We start from the raw sequence: 25665 nt of genomic DNA on the forward strand, positions 1-25665 counted from the left end.
CTTGCTGATTTGTTTCTGGAAGACCGAAAGTGACTTGGCTCAGTCAGTTTTGCCTTAGCTCTTATTTGCCGTGTGCTTAAAGATTCTTAAAATTCCTCAAAGAAGAAATATTAGTGAAATGCTACATTTTACTTTTGTAAAGGTGCACGGTGGGGCCAACTTTGGATAATTTTAGTACTGTTCTGCAGAGCAGCTCTGGCTGTGAACTGTAATTGTATTTCCATCTTCCTCTAGTTTATCTTGAATTCACATGCAAGATGATAAGGCAAAAGGGCTAGCTCACCATCTGGCCTTGGGTTCTTAAATAACTACCCATAACTTAAGAGATTAAAGTTAGTTTATATCACATGGTGATATCAAAGTTTTGTCAAGGTCATTCCATATGTGCCATTAACCAAACAGCTTCGGCAGGTGTCCTGACACAAGCATACATATATTATCTGCGATAGTTCACCTCGCATCTCTGGACCTTAGTTTCTACTGTAAAATGATGAGGAGGGACAAATGGCTTTCAGGGTGCCTGCTGCTCTGTAGCCTTCCTAGGCTGGTGTCCATTCAGCTACATTCATTCATTGGCAGTGCTCTGGCTACACAAATCTTTATTTTCTGCTTTTAACAGCACACTGCTGGAAGAACTTAAAAGATCATCTAGTCCACCTCTACTTCCTTTCCAGCTAGTTAAACTGAGGCTCAGTGACATACAATGACTTATCCAAGGTCACCCAGCCTTGGCACACTGCATGTCGTATCGGAATATTCTGTATCAAGCCACAAAGGCTGGGTGTAGGTCAGCCGCTTCTGCGTTTCTTACTTGTGCCTTTAGATTTCTACTTTTGACTACAATTTTTAACTTTTGTAAACATTTAGAAATCCTCTAAACAGTCCCGGAAATCTCCAGGAGATGAAGATGACAAGGACTGCAAAGAAGAGGAAAACAAAAGCAGCTCTGAAGGTGGAGATGCCGGCAATGACACGAGAAACACAACTTCAGACTTGCAGAAAACCAGTGAAGGGGTAAGGATGTGCATGTAATTTCTCTTATCTTCTCTTAACTTAGAAGACATTTTGCTTCAGAATCAGGATCCATGTCAGGCTAAGGCCTGAGTAAATGTTGTCTTAGTGAATGGAGCAACATTCTCAGCCTGGTGTGCGTATCTGCTCTCAGTTCCTGCATAAGTGATTCGATGCTGCAGTCTGAGAAGAAAGGACAGCCAATGGGAGTTACACCTGGCCATCAGTTTGGAACTCTGTGAACAGGTTTATTCTTTTTTACACCATCTTCAGCAACTAAGAGAGTCTTTAAAGTAAGGTGTGAAATACTAAAATTATGAAATGCCACCTCAAAATTTGACAGTTGTATTTCTTTGATTATAAAATGAATGGCATGTTCAAAATAGGGATTTTGTGCTGCCGCTTCTTTCCTAGCAGTGTGTGATGTAATATACCCAGGAGGACTTTAAATCTTCAAACTATGTGCACGCTGATATTTAAAGCACCCAAGGGGAAAACTTGTCCACTTTGAATCCTATTAACTTTTATTAACCCTGTTAACTTCAAAGTCACAGGCAAGTCCGCCTGCGTAAAAGTGTTCTTAGGAAATGCAGGTTCTGCCCCCGGTCATTTTCCGCGCGTCTTTTCTCTATGAAGACTGCTTGGACAGTGGCAGATCATTTTAAAATAATAACCCATAACATACATTATTATGATGATGATGATTACTCTTCTGTTAAATTCTGATTTCAGCTGAGTTCTTGTCTGTTCTTGTCAATACTGTGTACCTCTCAGATCTCTCCTTCATCCAGTTATCCACAATTACTCCCAAGTTGTTACGATTCTAATTGTTCCCTTATTTCTCTCACCCAGCTCAGCTTTACTCTCCTTTGCCTACCTTCCTTCTCTTGACCTCTTTCCAATAAATAGTCGTCTGTCATCACCTGTACCTGCAGCCATCCCAGGGACACAGTCCTGCCAGCAGTCACTGAAGGCTTGAGTACCTGACTCATTTGATTTCTTTTTATTCCACCGTTGCCTTCATCCCAGGTAGCTTCAATATGCATGTAGCAAAAATTCCCACAACGTCTCTCTCCTTTGCTGCCTGTTTTCTAGCTGCACTTTACTTCCTGTGACAGAAGAAGAGATAGTCTACACCCTTACTGCTCAGAGCGTGGTCTGTGGACAAGTAGCATCCACATCACCTGGGAGCTTGTTAGAAATGCAGAATTTCAGGCCCAGCCCCAGACTTCCTGAGTCAGAATCTGTATTGTAACTAAACCGCCAGGTCATTCATAGGCGCATTCAAGTCTAAGAAGCATGAAGCGGCACCCTACAATTTCCAGGGTCCAGAATGTTGGCTCCTCTGCTTTCTCCAAGGTCACACCCCATCAGCTGTCTCCTTTCTCTCTTATACCTTTATCTTCTTTTCCACTGGCTCCTTCCCCTCTGACTATAGACAGTATCAGATCTCCCTTAACCTTGAAGATACCTCCCTTCCTCCATATAGTCTGTGCTTTCCACGCTTCTCTTCATCTCTAAACTTCTTTAAAGAAGTGTAAACATCTCTAAACTTCATCTCTAACAGTTCTCTTTTCTCCCAGTGTCTCCCTCCATTTCTTCACCTCCTACTCATGCCTCAACCCATTGCATTCTTGTTTCTTTGACCATTTCTTTGACACTGCTCTTGTAAAGGTCCCTAGTGATCCTCTCATTGCCAAATCCAGTGTCTCCTTTAATCTTTATTTTACCTCTGCAGCATTTAATACCACTAGCCACTTCCTCCTGCTGACTTAGCCTCCAGATCACAGTCTCTTCTGCTTCTCTCGGTTGCCTCTTAGCCTCTTTCCAGAGCTCCTTTCTTCAGTCTGTCTTGGTGCACTTCTTTCTGAAAGCGTCCCCATGCCATCTCATTCACACACATGACTTCAGCTGTTAGAGATTACTGACGACTTCCCGCTCGGTACCTCCTGCACTGTAGATTCATTTCTCTAACTGTTAATGAAACCATTTCTGCTTGAGTATCTTTAAAGCACCTCAGCAGATAGTTGTTACCAGAAGTGGCAACAGCAGCAGGGTCAGAGCTGTAGCAGCTCGAGTTTTTACTCTGTGTCACGCGCTCTGCTAAATGCTGTGCCTGCGTTACCTTGTTTAACCCTCACACAAATCCCAGGAGGGAGGGCAAGTATCATCCCCGTTTTCTAGCTGGGGAAACTGAGGCTGAAAAGATTGGCCCAGGGTCACACAGCTAGTAAGAGCCTGAATGTGAAGCAAGAGGCTGAGATCCTTTTATTTTTAACCTGTTTTCAATAATAAATTTGTTATATACAAAAGAACATATATATGATGTAAATATAAAGTAATAAACATAGTATTCTGATGAACACCAGTGATCCTACCACTTAAGCCAAAAACTAGAACAGAACTTGTATCTATTTACACATGCTTCCCTGTCCCATCTTCTTCCTACCCAGAGATGACCACTAGTGTTTTATTTCATTTTCAAAATTTTAGCTCATACCTAACAAATGAGTATATACTTAAATAATATATTGTTTAATTTTGCTGGTTTTTGAGCTTTTTTAAAAATGGTGACATTTATTCACTACTGTGCTTCCAAGATTCCTTTATGTGGTTACATGATGTTTATTTTTCCCTGCTGTATAGTACTCCGTTTTATGAGTATACCACAATTTATTTATCCAGTCTCCTACTGATGAGCATTTGGGTTGTTTCCAGCTTTTTGCAATTATGAACTGTGTTGCTGCGAACAGTCTCATCGTTGTCTCCTAGTGCACATACGCAGGAGTTTTGTTAGATCTGTCACATGCTGAGTCATGAGTTTATGGTTTTAACTTTACAAGATAATGCCAAATTATTTTCCCAAGTAGTTGGACCAGTGTACACTCCCACCATCAGTGTACAAGTTTCCTGTCACTAGCTTGGCATTCTCATGCTTGAAAATTTTTGTGAGTGTAAATTATAGTCTTAATTTGCAGTTCTTTTATTAATAATGAAGTTGAGCTTCTTTTCACATGTTTATTGACCACCCATGTTTCTGTTTCTGTGCAGTGTTTGATTTTGTTTTTTTGCCCATTTTCCTATTGGACTTTTTCCTTGTTGATTTGTACGACTCCTTTACATATTCAGGATTCTTCCTGGCATGAGTGATCACATGACTTGCAGATATCTTCTGCAAGTCTGTGGCTTGTCTATTCAATTTCTTTATGATACCTTTTGGTGAACAGAGTTTCTTAATTTTATTATAGTCAAATGTATCAAACTTTTCTTTTTATGGTTAGCATTTTTCTGTCCTGTTTAAAAACATCTATTCCTCTCCCAAGATCAGAAAGCTATTCTCCTATATTTCCTTTTAAAACTGTGAAGTTTTATTTTTAACATTTCAGTGTTAAGTCCATGTGTAATTAATTTTTATATGTGGTATGAGGTAGGATCCCGTTGCCTTTTCCCCCGTAGCATAACCACTTGACCCAGCACCATTTATTAACTAGTTCTTCCTTTCCTCTCTCATGTGCAGTGTCATCCTTCAGATGGGTTCTCTATTCTATTCCTTTGGTTAGTGCCATATTTGCCTAGTCGTAGTAGCTTTAAAATGAGTCCTGATATCTTGTAGGGCTAGTAGCCTAATCTTAAACTTATTTTCAGATACTAAATAGTCGTGGTCCAGGAGAGAAGGTCAAGAGGGGCTTTTTTCTTGATGGGAGAATTTATAGCACTTATGCTGGCAAGAGTGGCCCAAATGAGCAATGATCACAAAATGATGTAAGAAAGAATTGCCAAAGCAGTGCCCTTCAGAAAGTGGGAGACATGAGCTCTAGTGCACGTGTGGAGGGGCTCCCTCGGTTCATCCACGGGGGCGGGAGGGAAGGCAGCATTTGGGCCCAGAGACAGGGAAGTGGGCACTTAGGGTGAGAGCTGGTAAAAGTTCTCATCTCATTGCTTCTGTTTTCTTAGGAAGCAAAGTCAACATTGGAGAGTGAGAACAGGAAGAAGTGTTGGAAGTTTCGAGAGAGGAAAAGGGATAAAACAGTCACTTAAAAGAATAGAAGAGTGAACGGACTTGGGAAATGATGTTGAATGCCAGGCAGTGGTGAGGGCCCACTGGAGGTTAGTGGTCACGAATTTAAAGTAAGAACAGTAGGATGGTTGTGTGTTTCTCTCTATGCATATTTGATTCTGCAGCCACAAAGAGGTGAGGATTGAATTTAACTAGAAGTGGGGTTTGCCCAGAGAGTAAAAGAGGTTAAAAGCAAGGGAGTTGGGGGTGTGTGCAAGGAAGGGAGCAATTATAACAATGGACCGTGGAATCCAAAATCTGTTTGGAAGGAATAAGTACTTGAGGAAGGGACAGGATCAACAGATTGTGAGTATCAAAGAATTGTCGGAGGACCAGATGAAAGGAGTGAACTGGAAAGATGAGTGGGGACAGAAGAGGGCAGTGTGAAGTCGGGTTACAGGAGGGTTGCAGTAGTTGCTGCTGACAATGCAGGTGCTACTGGCTTTTTGAATGGGACAGATCTTCACTGTATAAGCACTGTCCACACCACAGGACATTGAGTACCTTTGGCCCCTGCTCAATAAATGCCATAGAATCTTCAAGTTCTTATGACAACCTACAATGCTCCCATTATCTTGCCCCCCAAAATAGTGACTTGGAACAGTATTTGCATATACTCCCAGTGGTTGAGAGTCATCTGTCTAAGAAATAACCATGGGAATGAGTGACTGAGGTAGGGTGGAAGACAAGACCTTTGAAGGAGAGGAAGTCAAGGAACTGAGAGGCCGGAGTGTTGGAAAGACAATCTACATCCCAGAAGTTATGAGATTGAATGACACTGGGCCAGAGTTGAAACCTTCAAGGAGTAAGGGGAGCGACTCAGGGAGTCTGCAGGCGACTGTGGCGAGGAGGGTCATGGTTTACAGGTTTGAGAGTCAAAAGCTAGGAGGGGTTTTTTTTTGGGGGGGGGGGCACGGAGGACAGGAAGAACAGCTTAGAAATAATAGTAAAGATCAAGGACATCTTCCCCACCTCCAGGGCCAGTAGTACAAGAGCTGTGGCAGAGAAAAGAGCTACCATTTGAGAGGGCTGCAGGAGAAGCTGCAGCCCTATCCTCAGGGGAACCAGGTTTCAGTTGGAACAAGCTGGTGAGTAGAATATCTTGGAAATGCAAGTTGGGAATATAGGAGATTTGCTATAATTTCCAAGGGGCCCAATGGAAGAGATTGAGGAATTGAGAAGGGGGATGGAGGATGGGAGTGTCTAAAAGATGAGGCTGTAAACGAACATGTGCAAAGCTGACTGGGGACAAGAGTCCAGGAAGGGACAGATGCTCTGAGCCTGTCTTGTGGTAGCTGAAGTAAGCAAGGATAAAGGGCAGAAGGATAAACGGCCTGATGATCTCAAGACAGATAGTGATGCTGAAGTTAGGAGTGATTGGTAAGGGAAAGAGAAAAGAGGTTCTTACGAGAACCTGCAGAGTTCTGGGGCCCCCTTTACTTCCAGAGGCCCTCTGACTATATCCTTACTCCTGCCAGTGGAAGCATGAGGCAGAAAGGGGCAGGCTGCAAAACACTTGGAGCTCCCCTCTGTTCACGTGGGTATAAAGTAGAGGTTACTAATCTTTGTGGCCAGGGCACAGTGTACTGTTTGGTGTGGGCCTGCTGTGTTATCTATTTCTATGTAACAAATTACCCCAAAGCTTAGTGGTTTGAAACAGCATTTATTATCTAGCATTTTCTGTGGATCAGGAATCCAGACAGGTATAATTTCTTGAGTCCTCTGTCTCTGGGCCCCCAAAGCTGCAATTAAGGTGTTAGGAGGGGCGTAAATCATTTTGAGGCTCAACTGGGGGTTGGTCCTCTTCCAAGCTCACTCAAGTAGTTGCTGGCAGGATTCAGTTCCTCACAGTTGTTGGACTGAGGGCCTCATTTCCTCCCTAACTGTTGGCCAGAGGCCTCCCTTGGTTCCTTGCCACGTGAGTCTCCCCATAAGGCAGCTCCAACGTGACAGCTGGCTTCATCAGCAAGAGTGCTAGCAAGACAGAAGTCAGTCTTTTGTAATCTGACCTCAGAAGTGACATCCCATCACTTCTGCCTCATTCTCTTAATTGGAAGCAAGTCGAAAGGTCCAGCCCACACTCAAAGTTGGGGATTAAACGAGGGTGTGAATGCCAGGAGGTGGGATCATTGGAGAGCATGTCAGGAAGCTGCCCATCCCCCAACCAACCACTGATAAGGCGGGGAGGGGGTTAGAAGTGGGTCGGACCAGTCAGCTTCTACCCATCCCTGGAGCTGGAGTCACGTCCCCAAATCACAAGGCTATCCCATAATTGCTGGGGGGGGCAGCCACACTGTGCACTCTAGCCGGTAGCCAGTGTCCATGCCACTATTCTTCTGACCGTTTCTACAGGACAGTGCTGCCTCCTCCTGTCTCCCACTTACCCTCAAGATCAGTTCCAAATTCCTTATTTCACATATAATGGCCTCTGACCCTAATTTATCTTTCCAGCCTGTTTCTCACCATTGACTCTCATTTATTCTAAGCCATCAAGCTTTTTGGTCTCAGGACCCCTTTAATACTCCTAAAAGTTATTGCGGACCCCAAAGAGCTTTTTTTATAGCTATTGATAGTTACTTAATTAGAAATAAAAACAAATTTTAAGATACTTATTAATACATTTTAAAATAATAATAAACCCATTACTTAATATAAATAATACATTTTTATGAAAAATAACTACATTTTCCCAAAAAACCTTTTTTTAGAAAAATGACATTGTTTTATATTTTTGTAATCTCTTTAATGTCTGGTTTAATAGAATACATGAGGATTCTCATATCTTCTTCTATATTCAGTCTGTTGTGAGATGCTATTTTGGTTGAAGTATATGAAGAAAATCTGGCCTCACATAGATATGTAGTTGGAAAATGGAGATACGAGTATTATAATAGTCCTTTCAGATCATTGTGGATACTTCTCCTTGATACTACACCAGTTCTGTAAGTGGCAGTTACTTAAAGTTTAGTTGCAATGTGGAATCAACTTTTTTGTATTGTTAGGTTACAATCCATTGGACTGTCTGGCACTTTGAATAGCTTTTACCCATTTGGAAAATACTGGTTCCCTGAGTTATTCAGGTTTCTCAAGTATGACATTAAAATATTTTTAATCACATTTTTTCATATCACTGCCTGTTTTGTCAGAGAAATCTTTTAAGTATTGGGAAGCTGTCAATCATGGAGGATTTAAGTTTTCCAGAATTCTTATTTTCACTTAAAAGCTCAAATTTTATCATTGATAACAAATACTGCCAGTTGTTTTCCTTGAAGTAATAGACTCATTTCATTTGTTTTTAACAAAGTGGCAGATACCCAAGTCTGAATAACCATAGTTTATCTGTCATCATTTTTTCAAGTAAAAATGATGCTCCCTCAAAGGACCCTGTGGCTTCCGCTGCCTCGTAACTTCTGCTTCCTTATAACTTATGCAGCCACTGCATAGGGACTGCTTCTGGCGGTTAACTTGGAGGGGACTTCCGGTCTACAATCACTCAGAATACTTGCGAATTATCAAGATTTTCTGTGTGTGTGTGTGTGAGGAAGTTTAGCCCTGAGCTAACATCTGCCGCCAATCCCACTCTTTTTGCTGAGGAAGACTGGCCCTGAGCTAACATCCGTGCCCATCTTCCTCTACTTTATATGTGGGATGCTCGCCACAGCATGGCTTGATAGGTGGTGCATAGGTCCGCACCTGGGATCCAAACTGATGAACTCCGGGCTGCCAAAGCAGAACGTGCAAACATAACCCCTGCGCCACCAGGCCAGCCCCACATATTTTTTGATGCACAGATGCAGGTACAGTCATGTGCCGCATAACAACATTTCAGGCAATGACGGACTGCACATATGACAGTGATCCCAAACAGAACCATCTAGCACAGGTGTGTAGTGGGCTATACCACCAGAGTTTGTGAGAGTACACTCTGATGTTGGCACAATGGTGAAATTGCCTAACGAGGCATTTCTCAGCAGTGTCCCCGTCGTTAAGCAATGCATGACTAGCGTGATTATGGTATGAAAAGTAAAAATAGAAAAATTTTAGATTGATAATTTGCTTTTATAAGCACCCATTTGACAGCACCTTGTTTAAAGACCAACAAAGAAAAAGCATGTCCTTAAAGTTGTGGTGACATTCCAGTACTGCCTTCACCTTGTTGGGGCATTAATAATATTCTGAGGCTGCCGCGGCACCATCTGTTCCAGAAATATTCTTCAATGTGGATTGAGTAGTTCTAATCTGTCAATGACTTTTCTGCCAATGTAAACATCAAATTTATTGCCTTTCACATTAATGTTAATAAAAAGACCTTATTAAAGAAGTTTCTTTGGTTGATTAAGTTTTTCATTGTTTTAATGGATGTCTTTCTCCTTCACAAGGGAGGAAAATCCTCCAAAGTCTGTCAGTATACTCTCATATCTAGTATTTTTATTTGTCAATAAATAATTAACAATCACCAGTAGAGGCACTGCATTTTGCAAACTCACAGATTTTAAATGTGCTTTTTTTTTTAAGATTGGCTTTGTCATTTTGGTAGGAACAGAGAAGACTAAGAAATGTATTTTTGCCATCTCGAGGGGATGGTAGGTTTAGTAACCTTTCCTATTCGAAGGTCCTGGAATTACTTACGTATGGTATTGTGTAAGGTGCAGAATGGCTTTTGGCTGTGTAATGAGAACATCATGACCACGAGCGAGTGTGTGTGCGCTGACAAACAGCTTCATTCACTCAGTGAAGGAAAAGGCTGTCTGTAGAAGAGATATCTGGGGCCTGAGTTCCCTCTTTCATTCATCCCATGTATTTGGGTTAATGATAAAGAAAACAAAAATAGCATCCCTGTGGGAAAATGTAACCTGACACGGTTTAAAGTGGGACCCAAATGGAAACATGATCCTTTTAGGAAATGGAAATATTCATTCTTTGTCACATGGATGCTACCTAAATTTTAAGAGAAATCTAGGCTTCCTTTCTGTTTATACATCTTGATTTTAACTCATGTTTCTTTAAGCCATTTGTCACAAGTAATTAAGTTGTAAATATTATACAGATTATACAGAATAATACTGCTCCAAGTGCGTTTTAAATTTTAAGCAGCTTACCTGTTTTCCTGACACCACAGTCCTCACAAAGATGGATTATCTGTTTCTCCATTGACTTTACACATCCCAGCAATACACATGGTCCCAGAGTCCTACAGAGGGCACAGAATGGACTCTGTGTCCTGCCAGACAGTAGACAGGGTTTACTGAGATTTTCCCCTTTTTTTAATGGAAAAATGCCCTAGAAGTTCCTTGAGCTTCTTGCACTGAAGGGTATAGAGCGAAGCCTCACAGACTTCCTTGCTGAGTGTCGTTGCCGCAGTGCAGACTAAAACCTCAGGAAATCCAGTTGTTACACTGTATAGGTGTGGAGAGCTCTTATTGTTAATATCCTAAATCATCTAAAGGCTTGTTTTCTTTCTTTTTTACAGACCTAACTGCCATAATGAATGCTGCATATTAAGAGAAACCACAAGAAGGTTACACGTTTGGTTGTCCGATATTCTTGGATTTGATATGAACCAACACATAATCCTTGTTGTCATTGACAGAACCCCAGTTTGTATGTACATTATTCACATTCCTCTCTGTTGTGTTTTGGGGGAAAAAAAGACATTTTAGCCTTTTTTAAGGTTATTGATTTAATTTCATGTTATTTGGTTGCATGAAGTTGCCCTTAACCACTAAGGATTATCAAGATTTTTGCACAAATTTATACTTGTCTAGGATCCTTTTATCGAGGCAGTTATGCTCATCATTCTGCTGCCTTTACTCCACCATCAGCAAACACTCAGTTCAATAGGAATTAGCATTTTTTTCAGATGACCACTCAACATAATGCTTAAGGGATTTTCTCTCTGTGACAGAACCCAAGAACCAATTCCTAGAGACATGACGTTGGCATATTGAAGGTGAAATTAAAATTGCCCTTCAGCTTTGAGGCCATGTGTAAAGTTGAATCATACTGTAAAGTACCTATTCCGTATTAGAAATAGCTAGTTGACGGCTTCTACTTCTCAAGACTCATGTTGTCATGTACACAAACTCAGTTTCTATATGTGAAGTTGGTGAGTCTTTTGTGTTACTCCAAAATAAAGCAATGATTTATTTTCTCCCAATGCCGGTACAATTTGAGCGTATCCCTCAAGGTGGGTACGTTACGTTTTAAAGCCAGAGGCAGCAGTGGCCCTGTGGGAACCAGACAAAGCATCAACTTTTAAACATCGACTTTTCCAATGAACTTGTTTTCTTTTGGAACTAGAACTAGAATAGTTAACATTCATCCACAAACCCATGATTATGTGTACATTATTGTTGCTATTGTGATAATAGAGAATTTTATTTATTTTTATGCCAGCTTATATTGTGAGGACACATTTAGTCAGTTTGGGTTTTATCAATCCTGTTATGCTTGTCCTTGGACCATCTTTCGCGTATTCGAGGTTTGTAGTTGAAAAGTTTACTGTAAAAAAAAAAAATCAAAAACAAAAAAATGTATTGTTTTTACAGAATAAATTTATTGGAATGTGTACTGGGAGTAAGATTTGAGGTTGTAAACTAAGTTAGTGTAATTTGGCTTCATATATGTAATGTGAGGTATTAATGTAATTCATATATTAAAGCAAAAATTGTTAACAGCAAGTTGACAATAGAATCAAGTGCAGGTGAGGGTTTTCTTTTTTTCTTTTTTTAAAACATTCTCTGGGTTTTAGGTTTCTGGAGGGAGGGAGAGGAGTGGCACCTGATCACTTGCTCCTCTGAGATAATATTTACCAGCCTCAGCGGAGCCTGAATTCACACAGTTGACATTATCTATGCATTGATTTGGATCTCGTTTTCTTTTGGTTTTCTTATTTCAGTGAAGAGCTAATAAATAATATGAAAGAAAATGTGAGCAGCTCTAAAAGCCAGGGCCATTGGCGATGATGGTGATGGGGTGCTGGCCGCTGAGGGTCTGAGACCACAGGTCCACTGACCAGGGCGCTGAGAGCCAGCTGGATCGTGGGTGTGCTTCTCTCATCTAACGAATACTGATTTTCTCAATTATACTCACTCCTAATTCCAACTATGAAAAGGTCATTAAAAGATAGTAGAGGTGCCAATCCAGTTCTTTTTCCTTGAAAGGTACTTTTAATTGTAAGTATTTTGGTTTAATTTAAAATTAATGAAATTTAATTAATTCATCAAAGGGCCTCTTCATTGTTTACACTAAAACATAAGGAGAACGTAGATGACATTTTGAATTGGAACATGTAACTGACAGATTTTTAAAATAAAAAGCCTAATGACTACAAAACTTTTTCTGGGAAAAAAAAAACATATATAATGTTTTAAATTTAATCAGATTTATCTTCATAAAAGGCCAAAAATAATTTTATTAAAAATGTACACAGAAATACAATAGAAATATTTCCAGTCACCAATAAAACAAGTATTCATTAAAGGTAATAAAGCTATCGATCCCTCCTTATCTATTTAGACACAAAAAAATTTTAGTAAGAGCAATTTTTAAAACAGCAGTAAATAATATACTTTCCTTGGGAAAACATTTTTCAAACAACATTTTAAAATATACTGATGATTTGCTCTTTATAGTGAGGTTGATAATGAAGCATATACATCTTATATGCAAAAAATATTTCTCTAATCTGTAATTGCTATTTTGAATTTTTTAATATGCATAGACCATATTCACTTTTGAATAGTTTCATTTTCATGCTCACTGTCATAGGAGCTAAACTATGATTTTTCACACTTATATTTAATATGTACAAAGAGAATATTGAGATAGATGGTCAAGTTTATTTACATTTAATTTTGAATATATTTCTTTAAACAAATTGTTTCTCAACAACTTCAAATTTTCCTTCAAATAAAGAAAATTTACCCACACAATACCATATGAGAGCTCACACATACAGTGCAGAGCAAGAATTTATATATTCTTAGGTGTTCCTGTACAGGAAGGGAGTGAAGTACCAGGATAACAAAAGTCAGTAATCTCGAGAGAAAGGAACATGAAATAATGTTTTTATTCAACTTTTTCATCTGCCTTTGTTTTTATGAAGAACTCTGGTTTGTAGATACAGCGATAGGCCAAGAGCTGAGGAAGAACTCCATATGCTATGTTTAATGCTAAAAAAAGGATTTTCGCTTCTTCGGGGACTCTGTAGACATAAGCAGTTCTAGCATGAAGAGAGGCACCGATGTGAGAAAACTGAGCCTGTTGCATTGAAAAAGGGGGGTAAGCGTGAATTCTCTGTTCATTTGGATGAACGATGAGTTCTAAATGATTCATTCAGATCACATTCCTGTGCCCTCAAAATCAGTACTTTCAAACAATGCAAGTCTTCAGCATTTCACTGAAGTTAGGGCCAGTCTAAGACACACAGCTGTTCAAAGTATACCTTGTTGAGTGTGGCTGTATCGTGCCAGCTGTTTTCTAACCCATCCAGTGCCCCATAACCAAACATTAGTGACTCAATTGAACAGAAAAACCTGAATAAAATCTCAGTTGTTTTCTGATGCGCATTCTGGAAATCCTATATAGGGACTCAGTTGGAGCTCCCAAAATGTGTTCCAGTAAAAGTGAAGAAAGTACAGAATTTAGAAAGCTAAAGTATTTTTAGCATACTATTTAAAGAAAAGCGCTGAGGACCTCAACTTCATTTATCGGTCTTTCGCTTAAAACTCCTTGGAGCTGGAGCTTGAACCCCTTCATTATGTACTTTTTGTTTATTTATTCATGTATTTTTTTTATGCAACTTAAAAAATACTAAGGGTTGTTTTGTAAGATAAGGTTGTTACCAACTTGGGTGGGGGTGGTTGCTCTTTCTAAAATGTCAAATGTACATGCAGGCAACCTTTTCAAGTAAAATTATAATTTATTTAGAGTACAGCTTGTCAGCATAATCTGAGTTTACAAAACGGAAAAGCAGGCGCTTCCCATTTATACTTATAAACGTGTCCTTGTTCAGAACATGCATTTAGAATGTGCCAGTTGGTCTCTTTTGATGCTTCTCATAAACACAGGGGAAAACTATTGGAAAAGGCTTCAGTGAGATTTCCTTGGGATCCTTCTGTCATTACAAAATGCAACCCTGGAGTCTGCATTTTCATATCTTACAGAAGCTCAAGATATACACGAATGAAGGACTGGGAGTCTAAAGGTGGAAGTGGTGAATTATTAGTTCATCAGGATCAAAGTGAAGAGACAAAGAGAGTACAGTCTAAAGAAGGTGCAGAAGGAACAAGAATGAGAAACTGTAAATAATTTGCTTTCAATACATACGAGTTAGATTTCATCCACATGAAATCAGTTTATTCTGCTAAGGGGCTAACGGGTAAAAGTGTTCTCAGCACTAGACTTCACCTGACGGGAGAAGGGCACCTTTCTGAGCAGCGTGTGCCTGCGTGTGCCACGTTTGGAGAAATTACTGATCCACTCTGGGTGCCTCCAGTACAGCGGTGCTGCTCTCTGGAGACAGACATTAAACACTGGGGCGTGTCGCCAGGAGCAGCAGGTGACCGTCCGGCTGCCTCTGCACTGTGATCCTCAGGCCCTGCGAGCGCTCTGCCCTCAGACACACCTCCCCCGCGGACGCCTGGACGCAGGCAGCCCACTCTAAGCTTGTCCTCTCTGGGCTGTGAAGACAAAAGGCCCTGAGAGGAAAGGGCGTTTGAGAGGCTGCCCTGAGGGGCTGCTCCTGGGGCAGTCTAGGAACAGGAACGGGAGCCCCGTCACTGTTTCCCCAGGGCCTGTTTTGAATAACGGTGTTTTTCTGAACAATATAACCATTCTTTTTCTTCCGGACTAGAGGCCAGATTTGAACCCTGGTTTTCAGAAATGTAAGTTTGGTGTCTCTATCTTTATGGACACTTGTACACATCACAAAAATCACCAAATTTAGGGAAATGCCACCCGTACTTTGAGAGAATAAGTAATATCAGCGATCCTGCCTGCTTACCCAGGGAAACCTGCATCAAAAGTCCGTGATTCCGTGGGCTTTCCTGCGCCAGCCAGCGCAGTTAATACCTCACTTTCAAAACAGCAAACTCATGGCAGCATGACAAAGCCGTCACGTCCTTAGATTAGATTGTGAGCCCCCCGGGCAGGTGCCGCGTCTGATGTTTTGTGTGGCACGTATCACATTGTTAGAGCTCAATAAATGTCCGACAAGAATGGGCTTGTGACTGTCAAAATACGAAATGGTTCTACAAAGCATTTCTCTACTTATATACCTATTTTAGTAGGACTTTTTCTTCAGAATTACTTGACAAGGGGCAAAGATTTATATTTCTAATCGAAGGAGGCCTACGTAAGAGAAGAAGCCTGAGCCATCTTTTGTGGTTTCGATCCTGCTTGCAGTTCTGATGGGTGTCTTCACATTGGCCACCCCTCCAGCTGTGAGCACCCAGCCACAGCTTGCAGCGCACATGCTGTCCACTTTCCAGGGGTCTGAAGTTTCAGGAAAACCCCAGTGCCGCCTGCGGAGGTCTACTTCCCAAGCACAGAGCTGAGGGCCGCACCGTCTGCTGGGCACTGTCCCACCGGCACACGGGTCCCGGTCAGACCCAGAGAGCTCAGCCTGAGCACGGTGCCGGCTCGGGCGGCTGCTGACGGACGTGTGGCCCAGGATTATAGCTACAAGTTATGGATCCCAGAAATTTCTCCAAAGTTCAGTGACGTGACATTGAACCCCTAATAATTTTTCCTCTACTTCACTCTAAATCTTTTTCACCTTAAAGAAATTTAATTAAGAGAGATTCTTTTTTTCCCGAATGGATGATTGGGATGGAAAATGAGGCAATAAAGACAAAGAAAGGTTAAACTGTAATAGCTCTGTTTTCTTATATTTAGACAGACAACCTGGAAAGGATGACTGAAAATCAGTCCTGGCCCCAGAAAGGAGAACTGAGAGAGTGTTATGTGTCCACGTAAATACTTTAGGCAGAAACTAATGACATTGTGGGCAGTGGCCAGGCTGTTTGGCCCATAGTGTGAGTAGCTAATCCAGAGCCGTGTTATCATTTCTTAGGGTCTCCTGAGGTTAAGAACACTGAATCTGGCACCACACAGACAGCTTCCCATCCCAGCTCCACCACAAACCAGCAGTGCAACCGTGCATTAAGCGTGTGCCCTCTGGCTCCCTCCTTGTGAAAGCCTGCTAGTAACGGAGCCTGCCTCACAGGGTTGTCACGCAGGCGCAGCGGGTTGATCTGTGTGAAGCGCTTCACACAGAGCCAAGCAGCTGGGGCTCTTCCACAGACAGACACAAAACCCAGCTGTGTGCCTGTTCCCGCTCTGGCACTCGACTCTGCTGAAAACCGGGCTCTTTGTCCTATATCCTCTTGCCGACCTTTTGACAATTTCAAGACTGTCTGTCTCCAGCAGAGGATGCTAAGCATGTGAAGACATTAGCCCCAAAGTTCAGTTTCCACATTAAATAAAGGTGGTCAGTGGTGAGGCACACCAGAAACGAATAATTAAACAGATTTGCGTTAGTATCCCAATTATCCGCGTTCTTCCTAAACCTCGACCTTCAAATATTCTTTAAAGTTTTCGATAAGGGGAAAAATGTACTAAATTCGCCTCCGGTAGAGTCAACTCTTCACAACCAGATTGTCCACAGATCCCCCTCCAGGCCCTTTGTGAGGAAGTACGTGCACCTCATGGCCAGTGGACGGGACGGGGCCTGGCTGGACCGAAGTGGAGCTGCTCCGCGCCAAACCCACTGCATCTGTCCCAGAGCTTTCTCCCCGGTTCCCTGATTTTTAGGTAATTATGTACAATACACGTAGCTACAGATTAATTAATGAATCTTTTGAGCAACAGAAGGCATTTCTCCAGGCTCTTATTGAGAATCTTCTGCCAACAACAACAACAACAATAATAACAGCAAGAAAGAGGTCCACAGCTTATTACCTGCCAGGCACTGGCCGAAGCCCTTTGCATACATTGCCTCATTTAAGCCTCACAGCAGCTCTGTGAGAAACGTACTGTGATCATCCTTTCTGTGCAGAAGAGGAAACTGAGGGGCAGAGAGGGAGTGACAGGGTCCCTGAGCTGCGCACTGACAGCTGACATGTGAGCCAGGCTGCCTCCAGAGCCCACGCTCTACACCCACTATTGACTGTACTGGCTCTGCTTGTGTTCTTTCAATTTTCAATGATATGTTAGCAGAGAAAAATTCTTCAATTGATAGGAAATGCCAGTAAGTGGACCTCGGCAGCCTGTAATACTTTTCAGCCTGGACTCCCAACTTTAATCCTGTGATGAGGATTCTATATGAAAAGACACTGGGTGATGAGTTAAGTCCCCGATGGAACTCTGGTGTAAAATGGGTCCTGGTTTTATTTTATTTTATTTTACTTTCTGATTGATCTTTGATTTCTGAAGGCAGCAGATTTGGCAGACTCCTACATGGTCTGAAATCAAGACCTAATAACCATTTAACATGTTTTCCATTGACGGTACTGATCTAGGACTTTCTTAAATATTTTTTTTTGCTATTAAATCACATCGACTCTTGGGGGTTCCCTAGGTCTTTCAATAAACACAAGTTTGATAACGTTAGTGGGATCATGAATGCCTAAAGCTCCTAGATTAGGACTGGCAGTTTTGACAAGCGAGGGTGCTGGCAAGGCTATGGATTCTGTGGTGGTGGGTCAGATACCCTCCAAGATGAGAATCCCTCTCATGAGCAAGCCCTCGCCAAGGAGGAAACATCACATCACTCGAACTCGGCATCCTCCTCATGTGTGGTTTGCTGCCGTGTGACTTGTAACCTCCTCAGTCTAAACGCTCTGATAGGTAGGTCCTCAGGCCCAGCCAAGAACTGTGGGAATGCCAGTCCCGTAACACTCGGATTGTACCATTCTTCTGCTGGGTTGGGAGAAACATCCTTCTGACATTTACAGGACCTAGTCCTTAGGCTCAGGCTTCCTTGTCAAATTGGGCAGCGATGGGTGAGCGCAAGGATTCCTGCAAGGCCTGGGGTCTGGCTGGAGCTGCCACGGCTGCTGCGATGCTCCACTGTCCACACTGCCCTCCCAGAACCGCCTGGCCGGAGTCACAGTGCCGTCCACAAGCTTAGCCCCACCAGCAGGTACAGTCTGGGGTTAGTCTTCCTGCTACCGTTTCAAGCGCCTGTTTACCCTCCAGCCACGACCTTCCCAAGCCTCCTGACTCTGACCCTGTCCGCACGACCAGGCCTTTGCCTCAGTTTCCCTGTCTAGTTCTCCAGTTGTCTCCTGAGACTCAGCCGGGCCCAGCACCTGGCCTCACTCTTGCCAGCCTCCTAGCTGATGACACTCAGTGTCCCTGCATCGGGCCCGGAAGCAGGGCAGACCAAGGCACGCGGCATGCAGAGGAGGGCGGACTGCAGGCACAGCACACAGCTAACGAGCAGCTGTCGAACTCTGGGCAGTCGAACCCACTCAAGAGGGACCGGGAAGAGTGGGGTGAGTGGGAAACCCTCTCCTGGGAGACAGGAGAATACGGCAGGGGAACCAGGCAAAGAAAACACAAGCCGAGGCTCGCTGCATACCCTCTGACCCGCTGCTCGCCCCAACACTGAAACGCTTCCTCCATCTGATAAGCCCCCTCAGCCCACAGACCCAGCTCAGCGTCACTGCCTCCCCCACCCTCAGGGTTCTCCAGCTCCCCGTGCCGCGTCCGAAGCCTTTCTTTGTGCCAAGGGCCTCTCCACTATAGCTGATGGTTTGGGTGGGAGAGGGCTAACAGTGGACGGGAATATGGGCTTTGGGGTCAGACAGCATTGCATATCCCTGTTCTGTCTTTTAGCTTTGTGACCTTAGGCAATTAACAAGCTGCTCTGAGCCTCAGCTTTTTTTTTTTCCCTTGATGAAGATTAGCCCTGAGCTAACATCTGCTGTCAATCCTCCTCTTTTTGCTGAGGAAGACTGGCCCTGAGCTAACATCCATGCCCATCTTCCTCTACTTTATATGTGGGACGCCTACCACAGCATGGCTTGTCAAGCAGTGCCATGTCTGCACCCGGGATCCAAACTGGCAAATCCCGGGCCGCCAAAGCAGAACGTGCACTCTTAACTGCTGCACCACTGGGCCAGCCCCCCACCTCAGCTTTCTTAAGTAGGGCTTTTAAAAAACTCGCAGAGACAATGCTATGTGTTCATCCGCTGTTTCTCCTGTGGCACCTGGGAAGACCATGTTCATCAGCCTCCCTTGCAGCCGGGCTGGTTCCAGGCCTGGCTCTTGAGAATATCCCACATGATCTTTGCACAAGCAAGAAATGAAACTTCATTGCATGAAGCCACTGAGTATTTGCTACTCCAGCAGAGCACAGAGCCTGTCCTTCACAGATAGGTGAGTAAAACACAGCAGGGCTTGCCTCCCATGTAGCAAGGGAATGGGAGCTCAGACTAGCGTAGTGGCAGTCAAGCTCGAAAGAAATGGGCAGATTTGAGAATTACTCTGGAGACAGAACTAACTGGACATAGTAATGGGCCAGGTGCGGAGGGCGAGGGAATGAGAAGTGGAAAGAATTACTCCAAGTTTTTGACTTGAGCTGGGTGCAAGAAGGGCTATTTACAGAGATGAGGGAAAATGGAAGAGAAGTGGGGAGGACCAGAGTCCTATTTTAGATATTAAATCTGAGATGCTAGTGAGACATCCAAGTGGAAAGACTGCGTTTAGAATTAAATTTAGGAGTCGGAACAGTTCAGGCTAAAGATAGAAAACTGGAAGTCATCAGCTTATAGCTGATATTGAAAGTCATGGAAATAAGGACCCAAAACCAGGGCCTTAGGTCTGCAAAGAAGGTAAGTGTTAGTTCTATTCCCTCTTAAGCCCTTCAAGGAAAGGACAGGAGCCATTACTTCCAGGACGCTGCATCAACTGTTTTGATAGTAATATTCTAAATCTCTAATTAACGAAGTACCTCACACTGGAAGGATTAGCCCAATGTATTAACCCGAAATGCTGTCACTGTTTTTCAACCCTGTAAATTCCAGTGTCTTTTCCCGTCACAGTCACTATAGCATGAGTACAATCAACCGCATATGCCTAGAGCTTCTGGGCGAACCTCACATTACGCCTGCTTGAAAAGAGCAAGATGAAGATAATGATTTTAAAGATCAGTTCATTTGTTTTATTTACAGTAAGAAGAAAAACCCATAAAATTACTTAATAATTTTCTTCCTTGTTCATAAGATTGATTTGTTTTGCAAGATGTTATCTTGTAAAAAATGGACTTTGCACGATAATACGGTTCCACAGGTGACACCACCTCCAGCTCGGGAGGAAGCGTCCACCCAGCAGCAGGGCGGGGGTGGGATGCAAGCCCTGCTTCCCAGGAGACCTGTGCCAAAACCAGTCTCTCTGGTTCTGTATGGCACAGTATAGTGGAATTCTGAAATCTTCAAGACAACAGCCCTCAATTCTGTTTTAGTATAAGCCATAGTGATCAGAGACTGGGAAATAGTACTGTAAAACAGCCATGCCACTTGGTCTGCCGGGCATGTGACCTTGGACAAATCCTTTAGCCTCCCTGGGCCTCAGTTCCCTCATCTCTGTAAGTGGACGGCACACCTACCAGACAGCTACTGTGAGATTTAAATAAAATGTCTACGCAGAAGTGTCTTCTAAAGAACTGTAAAACAAAAGGAGACAACACGCCTGCCCTAACACACGATGCAGAGATGTTTTTCAGAAACTCAGCAATGACAGCCAAACCACCCCCCTACCCGAAACCTTTCTCCACGGAGCACGTGCTTAGTACCTGAGCTAGGCCTCCAGCGTGAATCAGTGTTATGTCGGGCATCCAGGAGCAGCCGGGGACCACTAAGCCATAAAGTGCAATCACAAAGTAAGGGACAGAATAGAACAGATACGCCAGCATCTGTGATGAACAGAGAAATGACATCGTCAGCAAATTAACAGTTAACCTGGCCTGACAAAAAGCACAGGAAATTTTACATTTTCATCTTTAAAAATGTTAATTCCTATTTCCTACATAGGAACACATTTTCTCTTTCTTTTTTTTTTTTTTTTCCTGAGGAAGATTCGCCTTGAGCTAACATCCATGCCAATCTTCCTCTATTTTGTGTGTGGGGGTGGCCACCACATCGTGGCCCCTGATGAGTAGAGTAGGTCCACGCCTAGGAACCCAACCCGGGCCACCAAAGCAGAGCATGCCAAACTTAACCACTAGGCCATGGGGCCGGCCCCTCACATTTTCACATTCTTAAAGAGAGAAAATTAATTTTAGAAAAATCTTAGGCTTCATAACTACTTGACCTGGATTTTAGGATAAGCCGCAGGATCCTTCAGGTAGGGCTCCTGAAACTGTGTATAAAGTCGGCAGAGCTCAGCTGGACAATCCAAAGCAATCTGAGAACAAAAACGAATTCATTGTAAAGGTACAGTCACATCTAGTTCTTAGGTTTGCTGATAAGGCTAAAAGTGCCAGGTTCAGTCACAAGCTGCTCTGCTGTTTAACCAAAACTCTGTACTGGAGAGGCTCATCAGTAAAAGGGGAGGAAGAAAGATTCTGCAGGTTTACTCAAAGGAGACGAAGCAGAGATTAATCGTGGAGCCAGAAACGGAGACAAATGCTCTATCCTTGGGAACCTTTCAAGGACCCAGTTTGTCTCTGGGTTCCGCTAGACCACGCGCAGCCGGCTTTAGACGACCAGTCTCACTTTCCCTGGGAGTAACTAGCCAACTATCCCCTGCAGGAGGAAAAGCACATTTCTGTACCAAATTCATCTCAGTATGCCTCGCAAGATTCAAAAATAGCATCCTCCTCTCTCCAGGGCCTCACAGAGAATACAGCCTGTGGGGGTCGTGGAGGAGGAGGATGTGAAAGCAGAGTCCTCTTTCTTGAAGCCACCTCCCATGTCACTTTGAAAGAGAGCAGAGCAGACTGAGTCACGGCAAACTAGACTCCAGGCCACAGAGAGACAAAGTGCGTCTTTGGCCCATCACTGGGTCCCCTCTGAGTCACCTCCCTCAGGCATCACTCCTCCTGTCCTTGGCCATAAATGTCGCCCCATCCAGATAACGTAGGCGGACACAGACCAGTGGCAGAGTTGGTAAAAATGGGCCCGAAGCTAAAAGCCCCACCCACCAGGTGTGCACACCCCACATTTCCCTCGTGTGCATGGGGGAGTGGCCATGGCGATAATGCAAGAGCACAGCTGGGGCTCACTGTTGTTCTTTCAACTTTGGGAATTAGAGTAAACTAACCACAGAACAGTTTCCCCGCTCTGTGGTCTGAGCAGAGCCTGCGGCCCCACTTCCTCCTTTACTTCCCTTCCCTGTGCCACTCAGCCTACTAGCCGACCCTCCTCCAGAAGTTTCTGACGATCTACAGACAGAGACAACTCTTGCCACAGCTTTTTACCGCCAACCCAGCCCGCCGCGCGGGCCTCTTACAGTTAAGGGGTCAGCTCCATCAGCTTACACTCTGCTGCCCAGCAGGCTCAGAACAGTTAGTAACTGACACTGAAGCTGAAGGTAAGCCACCATATAATTTTGGCTGCTCAAATTTATGTCTACTAAGAATAAATCACGAAACTGGGGCACTGTGAAGCATCATTGATCGATAAAAATAGTCACATCAGTCATTTATTGAGCACTTACTATGTATAAGGAGCTGTACAAGTGTTTAATGTTCATCTTATGTAATCTTCAAAACAATACTATTAGGTAAGTACCACTATTCTACAGAGGAAGAAACTGAGGGTCAAAGAGGTGAAGCAATTTTTCCAAGGCCCCGCAGCTAGTAAATGGCCAGGATGCTAACTCCATACTCTGATACCCCTTCCTCAGCCCCGTTCCCCTACTCCTGAGAGCACAAGGATGCCCTGAGCCACAGTTTCACTGGACTCAAGTTATCACCTTTACCAAAGATATTTAAATTTAAATCAGAAACATCAAAGGAACCCAAAGAATGAGACTCTAATGGCTAATTTTTCAGCTGCCCTGAAACGGGAAGGAAGACACTTCTGGGCACAGCTTGACCTAAGCCCCTGCAGGCGGTGGTATGAACGGCCCAGACTGGACCGCCCCTTTGGGAGGGGCACGGGGTAGGAGTGAGGCAGGAAGCAGGTCGAGGCCTCCAGGCTCTCACAGCAGGGGTACTTTGTTAGTGTGCTAAGAAGTCTGATTGAGAGAGAGAGAGATGTATTATTTTGTTATTTTGATCTGTTATGCTTACCAAGCCTCTAAACAGGCAAAAGCCAGTGGCCAGGAGAAGACCCAGGACCAACATTAAATCAAACGGTCTTCTCAGCAGGTCCTTCGCCTGGACTTCTTGCACGACCTAGAACAGAGTTTGGAACCCATGAGCAGGCCCGGGGTGCCGAAGAAGAACCTGAGATCTACCGAAACTAAACGCCGTGATGACGGGCGACGAGAGAACTCTGCAGTCACAGGCGTCCCGTCACCACCACGTAACCTTAGCAAAACCGTTTTCCCCTCAAGCCTCAGCTTCCTTACCCGGGGAAGGAGGGCACCGGGCCAGGTGATCTGGAAGGGCCCTCCTAGCTCTATGAGTCCATGTTTTTTTTTGAAATAGCAAAATCTTTGTGATTATAAATGTAAGATACACTCATTTTAAAAATAAACCATACACCCATCACACTACTATTAATCGTTGCTATATTTTCCTGGATATATATAACTATATATATATATATATATAAAATCTACATTTATTTTTCACAAAGTTAGGACTTAATGTATAAACGATTCTGTATTTGTTCTTTTGACACTCAACATCTACCTATATTATAAGCAGTGTCCCACATTATTAAAAATTCTTCTAAAACAATATCCTATGGAAGCACCATATTTTAGCTATTCTCCCATTGTTGGACATTTAGGAATTTTCAGTGATACATTTAATATGATGATGAGCAACTTTGTACATAAATCTTTGACAGCATCTCTCTGATGGCTTTCTTAGGATAAGGCCCTAGAAGTGGGATTTCTAGGTTAAAGGGTTAAACTTGTCGAGGTTGCTATCACTGCCAGATTGCGCTGTCTGCAAAGCGGTTCTGAATTTATGTTCCTATCAGCACTCTATGATAATGTCCATTTCTCCTTGGCCCTCACTGTGTTTTAACATTTAAAAAAAATAATAATAGGGGCCAGCCCGGTGGCACAGCAGCTAAGTTCATGCACTCCACTTCGGCGGCCCAGGGTCCGCCGGTTCAGATCCCGGGTGCGGACCTATGCACCACTTATCAAGCCCTGCTGTGGCAGGCCTCCCACAGATAAAGTAGAGGAAGATGGGCACGGATGTTAGCTCAGGGCCAGTCTTCCTCAGCAAAAAGAGGAGGATTGGCGGTAGATGTTAGCTCAGGGCTAATCTTCCTCAAAATAATAATAATAATAATAATAAACAGTTGTGTTGTGTGTGACTCATGACATGGACACTCTGCTGATACACTGTTGTGGACCCTTCAGAAGCAGTGCAGTGAGGACCAAGGCTATGGTGACTGTTCGCTTTTTTTTAATGACCACCTCATTCCTCAGAAGGATGTGAGGCAGTACCAGTTGTCCTTGTGCCAACCTGAATTTACATAGCAGGTGTCTCTGTTCACAAATGAAGTGTTTGTAAATTAAAATGTCTTTTAATGGATTCTATTGTAAATCTCTTTGTAAAATGAATAATCATCTTCCGATTATCTCTAGTAATTCATATTTTCACATAGCAGTTTTGCTTAAAGGATCTTGCTTAAGGATCTAATACCTATAAAAGGAGGAGAAACTCAGATGTCACCAGCTTGGAAACCAAGGCCTTAACTGAGTACCTGCCCAGCCGGTGTCGTTTCACCTTGACCCCCCTGGCTGTGAATGGAAGGGAGATGTCCCAGATGACGTCCTGTAGCCAGTCTCCATGTGCCTGGACTCCTGGTAACCAGACCCTAAGGCTCTGTGTGCTGCTTTGAACAGCAGCATCTCTCCAGCCTCCCCTTGGGGCAGCAAATGCACAAGCATCTCTGAAAGAGGTGCCCAGTGCTCAAACTCCAGGCCATTAAGAGCCCTGGACAAACCACACACCAGCACAATAACGCAGAGTGTGACAGACAGAGCCAATAGGACCACTAGCACAGGGGAAGTTCCAAAAAGGATGGCCTGGCCAACCACAGCAGATGTATTCAGACAGATCATCCGTCTGTACCACCCCATCTCAGCCCCGGTAACTACGGTGTGAACCAGGGCTGCAGAATCAACACAGGGACACTGGTTAACACCCGAGATGCTCCAGTCCACGAAGGCGCGGTTCAGTCCAGCAGCCAGTGGGTGTGAGCGAGCCCTGGGAGGTTGAGAACAGGTTACATTTAACTTAATAAAATCACCTTGGAGGGATAATTATAATTTTCTGATGGCTGATTATAGATTCTGAAACCAGCCCAGATGGGAAGACAAGTATATGGTATGCTTAAGAAAAAAGCAGGGCAAATGCGTGTTCCGTACTTCCCTATTTAAAAGAGAGAGAGAAAGAGAAAGTCAAAAGTTTGCCAAAAGTAAATCAAAGCACAAGTAACATTTCGGATACCTCC

The 25665-nt window shown here is 43.4% G+C and overlaps 2 protein-coding genes across 15 annotated transcripts in view; one reads left to right on the forward strand and one right to left on the reverse strand.

Annotated features, from left to right (window-relative positions):
- Window positions 1–11761, forward strand: part of HDGFL3 (HDGF like 3) — a 67307-nt gene extending 55546 nt beyond the window's left edge. The window contains exons 5-6 of the mRNA XM_044760600.2: window positions 868–1014; window positions 10539–11761. Coding sequence (XP_044616535.1) covers window positions 868–1014; window positions 10539–10544 — 153 coding nt within the window. The 3' untranslated portion in view covers window positions 10545–11761. The remainder of the gene's footprint in view (window positions 1–867; window positions 1015–10538) is intronic.
- The window catches only part of TM6SF1 (transmembrane 6 superfamily member 1), a 66753-nt gene that overhangs the window by 25148 nt on the left and 15940 nt on the right, over window positions 1–25665 (reverse strand). For 3 of the 14 annotated variants that reach the window (XR_011496954.1, XM_070494357.1, XM_070494394.1), the window contains 4 exons: window positions 25462–25583; window positions 23313–23417; window positions 21389–21481; window positions 20871–20990 (listed from right to left, as the gene is read on the reverse strand). Coding sequence is in view for 13 of the 14 variants with exons in the window: in XM_070494357.1 (XP_070350458.1) it covers window positions 20871–20990; window positions 21389–21481; window positions 23313–23417; window positions 25462–25583 (440 nt within the window). In the remaining variant the exon portion in view is untranslated. Of the gene's footprint in view, window positions 1–1020; window positions 10260–11432; window positions 11570–12452; window positions 20742–20870; window positions 20991–21388; window positions 21482–23312; window positions 23418–25461; window positions 25584–25665 lie in introns of those variants that run through there. The other 11 variants (XM_014842647.3, XM_044760576.2, XM_070494384.1 and 8 more) reach the window with 10 other exon arrangements.

Source organism: Equus asinus, chromosome 2 (genome assembly GCF_041296235.1).
Source record: "Equus asinus isolate D_3611 breed Donkey chromosome 2, EquAss-T2T_v2, whole genome shotgun sequence".
Lineage (NCBI taxonomy): Eukaryota > Metazoa > Chordata > Mammalia > Perissodactyla > Equidae > Equus > Equus asinus.